Source organism: Doryrhamphus excisus, linkage group LG17 (genome assembly GCF_037039965.1).
Source record: "Doryrhamphus excisus strain RoL-2023G ecotype Guam linkage group LG17, RoL_Dexc_Guam_v1.1, whole genome shotgun sequence".
NCBI lineage: Eukaryota > Metazoa > Chordata > Actinopteri > Syngnathiformes > Syngnathidae > Doryrhamphus > Doryrhamphus excisus.
Window position 1 is genome coordinate 6,993,917 of NC_136373.1, and position 10,993 is coordinate 7,004,909.

A 10,993-nucleotide genomic window follows, 5' to 3' on the forward strand; every position below is an offset into this window, starting at 1 on the left:
ATTCAAAAAGTTAGCAAAAACAATAAAATGAAAGTACTCACTTAACAAAATATTTTTGTCAATATTTTGTCATAGATAAATAAACAATGATATGTGAGTGAATTTAAGTGCTTATTTTAACACGATTTGTATACGTCCTCCAGCCAGTGGCTGACCCGCCGCCATCTTGGCTGTGACGTTACGTACAGAGCATTCCAGCCAATCACAGAACAGAACAAGTAGCTATTTCCCGACATTAGAATGTTCATTAACTGAAGACTTTATGAATTTTTACAGTGATGATCAAATATTGCAGTATTTGTTCAGTAGCTCTTCTGAGGTACTGAAAGATTGTTTTTTTTTAATTATTCCCCTGTATGTTAACAATTAAAACATTCAAACATAAAAAATAGTTCCATGCATCCATGAACACCCAACATGATTTTTCTTTTATTCACGTACAAAAAATAGTTTTGTTGTAAGGATTACAAATGCAAGCAAATGACTTAACATTTCCTGTACAAAAATGTGTGTACCCGTTTTATGTGGCCTGTGTTTGAAATGTGTTTATTGTCATATTGTTTATAATAGAGCACATATGGCTCTTTTGATGTCATTAAACCTGTCTGTGGATTTATGCATACGCATGGTAGTCAGTGCTTTGTGATTCCAGTGAATTAAGTGCAAATGATTTCTGCAGTCTCATGCTTTCTCAAACGGGAACAAATGTTTCTCTTTCCCTCTCATGTCCCGCTTTGTCTTCAATATTCTGACACTCCCTCCTGTCTCTTGTTCTGCTTGTCTGTTTTGGGGCCAGGACATAGCCAAGGTCTCCGATGCCGTTTTGCTGCAGGGATTTTCCTCAGCAACAATGTCCTCATCTGATGAAAGGCCGTCACATTTGTCTCCAGCAACTTTATTGGAAGAGAGGCCCTTCTTGCCGTAACGCTGTTTAAGGCGTTCTCGGATCAGCAGGCCCTTCACGAGCAGAGTCCAATTGGAGACAACCCTCTTTTCTCGTTTCTGAATAATGCAAGAGAGGAGGCAGTTTCGTTTTATGGTAAGGCACTGAATCAATCACGGACAAATGTCTTTTAAATGAGCACACCCACGCACCTCCTTCTCTTTCTGTTTCTGAAGCTCTTGCTCTTCCACCCAGGCGGCCCTCAGGATCTCCTCGTGCTCTTCACACACTATGTAGCCGTCAGTGCTGGGAACACATGTTTGATATATATGTATATACTTTTAGCACACTTTTCTAACCTCATGACACCAATATTAAATCTTGAAGATGAAACACTCTTAGTAAGTAATCATTAAAACAAACTAATTTGTTGATATGATGCACACAGAGCAAGGAACAACTTGCTTGCTGCTGCAGTATCCCGGCACTGTAAGGCGTTCAGGCGCACTCGTAATTCTGAGTGTTGGGCGCTAATTAGTTGCGCATTTTCAAGAGTGCTGTGTTGTCTTACACTGCGTGTGAATATCCCCCATGGAAGTCGAAGCCGGTGACGGCAGGGGCAGCATCCAGGTCCAACTTCTTGGCAACACGGTTCAGGTTTGCCAGTCTGAGGTGGACACAGCCCACCGGCAACATGCAGGGTTTAAATAGGTAGACGTTACCATAGTCGTTGCGGGGAACCTGAAAGTAACGTAAGACAGGTAAAGAAATAAGCATAAGTTTATAGTGTGTGGACAGTAAGTAGCTTCCACCCACTGTGATAGCACATGGTTACCTTTCCATCCACAGCTATGGGTGGTTGATACTCTTCAGTCTGCCATTCTCCAAACAGAGCCAAGTCATTTTCATCCTTCTGCTCAGACATCATACGAGCTTTGCGGGAACGATTAGAAAAGCCCTTCACCATCTGACATGTTCAACAAAATGCATATAAATGATACTTTAGCAAAGATTATTTGGCAAACATCAATTATTGTCTCTCACCTTGTAGGGCACTTCTCCTATTCTTACAGTCCGTGCTTCTTTCAGCCACGTGTCTCTGGAGTGTAGCGTATGCACACAATCTCTAGCAGGATGGAAGATGTCAATAAGTTCACTGAACAACAGTTAACAATTTGACTGTGTTTCATCTGTTCATCTCTCTGGGCCACAACAAGAGGGACCCCTGCTGTACAAAATGGTGCATTCAGGAAATTCATTCATTACCGCTTATCCTCACGAGTGTTGTAGGGGGTGCTGGAGCCTATCCCAACTGTCTTCAGGCGAGAGGCGGGGTACACCCCGGACTGGTGGCCAGCCAATCATAGGGCACATATAGACAAACAACCATTCACTCTCACATTCATACCTATGGACAATTTGGAGTCGCTAATTAACCTAGCAATTTTTTGGAATGTGGGAGGAAACCGGAGTACCCGGAGAAAACCTGCACATGCAGGGGGAGAACATGCAAACTCCACACAGAGATGGCCGAGAGTGGGATTGAACTTGGGTCTGCGCGCTAACCTCTACACCGCCATGCAGCCCTCGTTGTTTCATTTCGATGCTGCAACAAGGGCTTGAAGGTGATATTGTGCGAATAACGGTTTGTCAGTCTCGACAGAGACCACACGGCCTGTGTAACTGTCATGCTACATCACATCTTTACTGTAAGAAAAAGCATTTTTTATTAATTATACCTCTTCTCCATATTACAAATCATTTTTGGAATTGTTCAAGTAGCTCACTTTCGGAATAAGTGTTTTAGAACATGAATGGATGATGATTGCTCATGTGCTAATTGTGAGGCCTTATTTAATAATAATCCTTTCTGAATGTTCCTAAATAGGCGTTTATACTCACAAACATTTATAATTTAAAGCCAGTATCATTCATTCATTTTCTACCGAGGGTCGTGGGGGTGCTTGAGCCTATCCCAGCTGTCTTCGGGCGAGAGGCGGGGTACACCCTGGACTGGTGGCCAGCCAATCACAGGGCACATATAGACAAACAACCATTCACACTCACATTCATACCTATGGACAATTTGGAGTCGCTAATTAACCTAGCATGTTTTTGGAATGTGGGAGAAAACCGGAGTGCCCGGAGAAAACCCACGCATGCACGGAGAGAACATGCAAACTCCACACAGAGATGGCCTAGGGTGGAATTGAACCCTGGTGTCCTAGCTGTGAGGTCTGCGCGCTAGCCACTCGACCGCTATAGCCAGTATCATAAAAAAATAATTTTTATTTTGAACTGACATCGAAACATGTCTGTGTCAGTGTGAGAGATCTCACTTGTTCACATTTTGTATTTGCTGAACGTTTGTGGGTGAGTTTAAGAGCCAATATGTATGTATGTATGAAATGTATATTCCTTGATATTAAATTGGATGTAATTATTGTTGTAGTTGCACAGGCTGACCTGGAGTAGACAGGCTCTCCTCTACAGTACCCAAGTACGGCGGAAGTGTGAGGATAGATGGCTTCATATTTGAGCAGGTGTCTCTTTAAGGCATACAGCGGGTGATTCTTGTACTCTGTGATGGCGATGGGGAGGGGCTTGTTGAGCAGCTGTCTCTGCATCTGAGCAAGGGAAGAAAAGTACGATTCAACAAGTGTTCAACAAGCACCAAATGTGATGTTCACGTTGCCGTTTCACCTCCGTTTCTTCTTTTTTGTCCCGCTCATCCTCAGGCCTCAGGAACGGCTGCAGCGTCTCCTCCCACCACTCCTCCTCCACCCGCCTCTTCCTGGTCGTCGTCATCCATGTGGGGTCGTACTTACGCCCTAGGTCCTTGACAAAGCCGTCTCCATCCACGGACACCACATAGGTGATTGGCTGTGTTGCATTCTGGGAGCAGAGGTGAGGTGCCCCCACTCCGTGCTCCACATGTACGCAGACCCAGGAGGAGGTTTTGTCCAGGAACACCTCCATCCACTCATCAGCTCCAGGACCGATGTTCTTCTTTGCCCTTCCTTGCTTTGTTTTGGTCACTCCTTCGCTTTCTTTTTCTTCCTCATCTTTCACTTCCGCTTTCTTTCCACCACTCCGTCTTTTCTGGATTGTGTTGCTCCTCTGTTTAGCTTTCTTTCCACTCTCTGAATCGTCACTGTCCTCTTTGCTCGATGCTTTAAACTCCTCATCACTGAGCTCCTCTTCATCCTCACTGTTGCTCTCTTCCTTGTAGCTGACCTTTGAGGCGATGCTGCGTCGCTTGGAGTTCTTTGGCCTCTGTCCTCCTCCTGACACCTTAATCTTCTTCTCACCCTCATCTTCTTCCTCCTTTAATTCTTCCCTCTTTGCCTTTTTCCCTCCTCTGCTTCCAGCACCCTTCCCTCCTCCTCCTCTCTTCATGCCTGGAGAGATTTTCTCCTTAGATGTTTCCTGGCTGTGCAGTGTTTTTGCTGGGCATTCGGAAGCTGCTGCAGCCCCCTTTGTCTGGACGTAAGATAACAGAAGATAGAAATCGACACACACAAAAAAAATAGAATAAATGGTATCAGATACTGTGTTTCAGTATATAAAAATTAATTAATTCAGGTTAAATGATATCAGACACTGTGATTCAGTACATAATAATAATGAATGAATTCAGGACAAATGATATCAGACACTGTGTTTCAGAATATAATAATAATGAATTAATTCAGGATAAATGATATCAGACACTGTGTTTCAGAATATAATAATAATGAATGAATAAATTATAAAAAAAAAAGAAAAAAAAAGAAATCGACACTGTAGTTTTAAAAACGCCCACACATGAACACTACCACAGATAACAATGCAGAGCTTGTTTAGGATCCAAGGGAACCGAAAGGATCAAACTACAACCTGAAATGGATTAAACTGTAATCTATTGTACTAAAAGTACCAAAAAAAAGTACTAAAAAACGTTGAACATGTGTTTTCAAAAGTTTAAAGAACGTCAAATTAAGTTTAACGAAGTTCTTATGGATTTTAGGTTAATCTTGAAACCCAAAAGCTAATATTCTGTAATTAAAAATTATACCAAAAAATATTGTGTAATAATAATTTTGTCTTTATTCGGGGTGCTGTGATAGATCAGCTACCGATCTGTATCGGCCGATATCAGCGATAAAGCATGGTATCAATATGGGCCTATACTTGCTTTAAAACGCAGATAACCTCCACCGATCAGCTCCACCCCCATTGCAGCATTCAACACAACCATGTCTGCCGTGTGTCTTTATACATATGAACCTGTATCTTTGAACTCGGATGGTACCTTGGCTGATGGAGCTTTGAGAAGAATGGGCTGCAGAGAAAAAACCAAGCGACAAAAGAGCCGTAGAGACCTGAGGACCAACATGAAGAGCTACAGGGAACAAAAAAAAAATACAACCAATCAAATAATTCTTGCATTCATTCTATTGCAGTGGTGGCGGTGAACTACTACTAGCAGTACCGACATGTGTCATCTCCTGGTGGTTCTTTGCTGATAGACTGGCCAGACGTCTCTCTAGCAAAGAGCGAGGGTTCGGATGCTCCTCGTAGGACAGACTGGGGTTGAGTGTGAAATTAGCTCGAAACCTGAAAGAAGGATCTCAACTTAGTCTTACTCGCTGTCTTGAGTCATATACTGTACCGTTGTGATGTCATTAAGGATATTATGAGTGTGTCCACACCATTTGAGAAGCCCAGATAGGTAGTTTTGGTCGATGCGTTCTTTGGCGACAGCGCTAATGCGGGCAGGCAGCAGTGACAGGGTAATGGCCAGCAAGTCGGGTTCACTGCAGAGGCGGTTGCGGAACATCGCGTTGGCTAACAGACACATGAGGTGCACCTAGAAAATCATCTCAACCTTATAGACGAATATATACAGACACTAAGAATATAAGAAATCCGTGTGTGTTCACCTTGTGCGTGTCTATCAGCAGGTCCTTCTTGTAACGGTTCATCATCCGCCTCAGGTACATCTCAAATTCGGCCTTTTTCTTTTGCCTACAAAAGCAGAAATTACTTGACAGTCATTTTGACTTTATAATGACTGCTGTGAATGTGGTTATTACATGGTTATTAAAGGGATAGTTTGGATTTTTTGACATGAAGTTGTATGACACCCCCGTACGTCCGCTATGACAACATCGGTTCTGTTGCTGCAACGTTGTCCAATGTACTTGTTACTCTCTAACCATTTGGTCAAAAACAGCTGTATTTTCCTTTTCACTTTCTTATGCATTCATTCATTTTCTACTGCTTACCCTCATGAGGATCACAGGGGTGCTGGAGCCTATCCCAGCTGTTTTCAGGCGAGAGGCGGGGTACACTCTGGATCGGTCGCCAGCCAATCACGGGGCAACTTTCTTATGCAATGTAATTATTAATTCATTCATTTTCTACCGCTTATCCTTACGAGGGTCGCGGGGGTGAGGGTGGTTGTTGATTGAATGTGGGTTTCCTCCCACATTCCAAAAGCATTCATTCATTCATTTTCTACCGCTTGTCCTCACGAGGATGCTGGAGCCTATCCCAGCTGTCTTCGAGCGAGAGGTGCGGTACACCCTGGACTGGTCGCCAGCCAATCACAGGGCACATATAGACAAACAACCATTCACACTCACATTCATACCTATGGACAATTTGGAGTCGCCAATTTACCTAGCATGTTTTTGGAATGGGCTGCACAGCGATCGAGTGGTTAGCGCGCAGACCTCACAGCTAGGAGACCAGCGTTCAATCCCATCCTCGGCCATCGCTGTGTGGAGTTTGCATGTTCTCCCCGTGCATGCGTGGGTTTTCTCCGGGTACTCCGGGTTTCCTCCCACATTCCAAAAACATGCTAGGTTAATTGGCGACTCCAAATTGTCCATAGGTATGAATGTGAGTGTGAATGGTTGTTTGTCTATATGTGCCCTGTGATTGGCTGGCCACCAGTCCAGGGTGTACCGCACCTCTCGCCTGAAGACAGCTGGGATAGGCTCCAGCACCCTCGTGAGGACAAGCGGTAGAAAATGAATGAATGAATGCTTTTGGAATGTGGGAGGAAACCGGAGTACCCGGAAAAAACCCACACATGCACGGGGAGAACATGCAAACTCCACACAGAGATGGCAGAGGGTGGGCAATATAATTATTATAAAAGTTTCAAAAATAAAACAATAAAATGAGTTTTCAGGGAGCCTCTCTCTTATTATCACCAACTTTTTGAGGTTCAGGGGCGTAAAGGCAAATAATTCGAGCATATACAGTACATCAGTTACCTGCGTCATCATGTTAACTCACTTTTTCTGAACCTCTGGGGTCTCAATTTCTATCTGTACTGGCTCAGTAGGCAGGACTGGTTCTGTTGACTCTGGTGGACCCAGCGGCTCGGCTAATTCTACCACACACAAAAATGAATAAAAGTCATGAAAACAAATTCAATATCGTTCCAAGTCATGTCCTATATTTACCTTCTACTTCCTCCCAATCATCCTCCTCTTCCTCACTCTCATCCTCCTCCTCTTCGTCTATTTTCTGGTCTTTCTTTGCAGCAGAGGAGGCTGCTAGGCTCATCTTTTTGTCCATCTTTACTGGTGAAGAATGCAAGTGTTTGCTGGTGGGCGTCGTGGACGGAACCTTCCCAGCAGCTTTGGAGGAACGTGGCTTGGGCTGGACTTTCCTTCTGAGGGTCTCGGACACTTCTGTGTTGTCATCATCTACAAGTAAGGACATGGAGAAAGCATTTTCAATCATATAGTTTGGTGGAATTAATGTTTTTTTTTAGTTAAAATAACTGAAATAATAAAATAAAGGGCTTAAACATCTAAGGTGAAGTGAATACGTTTGATACGCATTGTATGTGGTCAAGGTAGTAATACGTATTACCGTATTACCTGACACACCAACATAATTGAACAGACTTTATACGGTTGCATAAAGCTTTGTTGTGTCTTCTTTACCTGCATCTTTCATTTTAACTTCTCTCTTCTTTGCCTCCATCACCTGCTTCAGCTTCTTTGTAGTGACATCTGCCTCCGGACAAACACGCCGCTTTGCCATGTTCTTCTTCTTCGGGAACTTCTTCTCTTCTTTTTTTAAATCACAATACGAACGTACAGCATAATTCTCACAGTCCCCCGCGTCAAATTACATCCTTACGCAAAGCAAGAGAAGTTATTTAAAATTGTAATGTGGAGATTTTGTAACAACAGTTCCACCACTCCTTGAAGGAGGCGGGGCTCTGACGTAACTTCCGGTCAGCTTCTTCGCTTATCAATTGTGGATTCCTCGACAAACTTGTGGCTGTTTACCGCCATCTAGTGTCCTGCAGCCCACAAAGGTTTTGTACAATATTCGTCATGAATAATGAAATACGCAAAAATAGTGTCAGTTATTCCTATGAAATCAAAGTGATTGTTTTCTGGAAATTATTTGGTTGGTTTGTGTATTACAGGTTTTCTGTAAGATCATTTGTCCAACAGAAATTATGAGATAAGAAAGTCGAAAGTATGAGATAAAGTCGAAATTTTGAGATTAAAAAGTCGAAATTATGAGATTAAGTCGAAATTTTGAGATAAAAAGTCATACTTATGAGATAAAAAGTCATACTTATGAGATAAATGGTCAAAATTATGAGATGAATAGCCGAAATTATGAGATAAAAAGTCGAAATTATTAGACAAAAAGTCGAAATTATGAGAAAGTCACAGGTATCATCATTTATGTGGCCATTTGGATAACGTTTCCAAAATGTTTTATTATTGCACTGCACTGCTATTACTATGTTTGTCCAGAGGGTGGCGGTAAAGGAAAGGCAAAGCGGTCTAAGCGTGTGTTACAAGCTTTATTGCAAAACAAGAGGATATTGACAAATCTAAACAGGTGGGTCTGGTCTCTACAAAAGAACATAAAGAAATAAAGACATCCGTATTTTAATGGAAAACATGTATTCATCACAGGTTACAAAATAATATAATTTACATTCTTGCCATCAACATTGCATCTTGTTGTCTCACAACACAATGCATAAAACAGGATGTTTTATATAGGATTGCAAATGATTCATGAGGTTTGAGTTCATGTGAGTGTACAAAAATAAAAGCATTGCTGCTGTGTACCTGTAGAATGAATTTTGAATTTCACAGAGATGGAAAAATAACTTCTAAGGTTGGTCTATGATTTGTTTTGCTTTTCCACATAGAAAATATAAATAATGTGTTCTATGGTCAAACTGTGACTATCATAAAAGGTCAAAGTGGGCTGTCAATGTGTTAAGTACACTTTAAGTTCCTAACTTCCATATATTTGAGTTTCTCTGGAGTTAAAAGCGACAACAACATAGGTCCTTCCTACAATAAGAGTTCACACTGTCATATATGGTTGTCCCTGTGTCTTACAAGCATCTTGAGTGCCTTACACACCGCCAGGCGACCCTGAATAACAACTAGTCCGGTCGATAACTGTGACTAAATGGTTCTTCATCGTGTTATTTTGCCGACAGGTCCCCTGAAATGAGCTCTGCTTCTCAGGTTTCAAATTGATTTGATTCATCAGAGTCCAATTCTGCTCCTCTTTGCTGAGATCAATATCAATTTTGTTGAGGTTCACTTCAGAAAGTCATCTGTCAGCTGACTGACTCAAAAACAGCTTCAGACTAACTCACTGTAGTGGTCTACCTACCAGGGGACTACATGTCTGCAGCCATTATACGTGACAATCACATGCATTGTGTGCATTTGTATATGTATACTGTGTGCAGTCAGTGTTCCAGTGTGTTGTGCTTCCAGCGCGGTGCATGGCTTCCATCCCTATATGAAGCATCAGTAGAGTCAGATAGGAATAAAAAGCCATACAGCGCACTGGACATTGGGTAGACTGGGTTGTATGAGCACATACACGTACACACACATGCATTATAGGTAGAAGACTGTAAATAAATAACATTGAAAGGAATTGCACAGAGGGGAAATGGACATGAAGCCACTTTGCACTACATGGGTTTACTTTAACCACAAGGTCGTCTGTAAGGCTCCATCATTGACCTGTTGATGAGTTTTTGCCTTGGTTTAATAAAATAAAATAAAATAAAATAAAATAAAATAAAATAAAATAAAATAAAATAAAATAAAATAAAATAAAATAAAATAAAATAAAATAAAATAAAATAAAATAAAATAACTCAATTAAAAATATATAAACAGCTAGAAAAATATGAAAAAATATGAAAAAAAATATAGATATATATGTGGTTAAGAGAATACAAAAACTGTAAATGAAGATATTTCTTCAATATTATACAATACAATAAAAAATAATTTATTGAAACATCTACAATAGTTTCCAAATCTAAATTCATTTAGCAATTTTAGTAAATATAATTTTGTAATATATATTTGTTAATAAGCCCACATATCAAGTTGACTAAATGTGGGAGGAGCCAATTCTCCCAGAAAATGACTTGTGTGGCACATGTTGAAAACACATCACCTTCTATTGAAAGTGTTGAACAACATGAAAACACAAGCCTGAGAAACTCGGCCATCTTGCTACTCTTTCTTTAACATTCCTAGAAATATATATTTCTATGCTCTCGGGACCAAGTTATGGTATTTGTCAGTTAATTCAACATTCTTGTCTCCCTCAATGTCACGAAGCAGGATATGAAAGATACAGCAGCTGTCAATCAAGCTGCTAATTAACAAACCTCTACCAGATTATAAACGTGAAAATAGACACAGGATAGGAATAAAAACATACATGTAAAAATACCCTTTCTGATTCAGAGTCGTGCAAAGAGAGAAGGAAAAAAAAAAAAAAAAAAAAAAAAAGAGTGGAGCATCCATGCATGGGAAGCCGGGTGGTCCTTGAACGCCTCACCCCTGCATTCCTCCTCTGCATCCTTGCTTCTGAAAGGTCCGGGTGAGTCCACATGTCACTCCACGCTGCATGGAGCCACGCCGCATGGTCCTGCATGGTTGTTCGGTCCAACGAGAGACTTCTTCTTCTTCTGCTGCTGCTGCTTCAGCCAGTGGTGGATGTGTGGAGAGTTTGACCGCCCCTTTACGCATCTGTGCTTATTGCGAGAGAGAGAGAAAGAGAAATTGAGAGAGAAAGAGAGGG

General features: G+C 41.4%; 1 protein-coding gene across 1 annotated transcript; it reads right to left on the reverse strand.

The window, feature by feature from the left end:
* Positions 1-387: 387 nt before the first annotated feature.
* xpc (xeroderma pigmentosum, complementation group C) lies at positions 388-8,113 on the reverse strand. Its single transcript, XM_058084279.2, has 14 exons — positions 7,834-8,113; positions 7,345-7,590; positions 7,175-7,271; positions 5,809-5,893; positions 5,578-5,735; positions 5,362-5,482; positions 5,178-5,267; positions 3,587-4,366; positions 3,350-3,510; positions 1,928-2,009; positions 1,719-1,850; positions 1,455-1,624; positions 1,096-1,189; positions 388-1,002 (listed from the first exon to the last, which is right to left on the reverse strand). The coding sequence occupies exons 1-14, from the start codon at positions 7,931-7,933 to the stop codon at positions 682-684; spliced, it is 2,637 nt and encodes an 878-aa protein (XP_057940262.2). The 5' UTR covers positions 7,934-8,113; the 3' UTR covers positions 388-681.
* Positions 8,114-10,993: the final 2,880 nt, after the last annotated feature.

What these genes read in the sequence shown, in the direction of transcription:
- xpc (XM_058084279.2), bottom strand. Translation starts at nt 7,933, where the DNA reads ATGGCAAAGCGGCGTGTTTGTCCGGAGGCAGATGTCACTACAAAGAAG. An exon ending in CCATAGCTGTGGATGGAAAG is followed by an intron (nt 1,625 to 1,718) that starts GTAACCATGTGC and finishes CGTTACTTTCAG; the next exon opens with GTTCCCCGCAACGACTATGG. An exon ending in AGAAACAGAAAGAGAAGGAG is followed by an intron (nt 1,003 to 1,095) that starts GTGCGTGGGTGT and finishes TGCATTATTCAG; the next exon opens with AAACGAGAAAAGAGGGTTGT.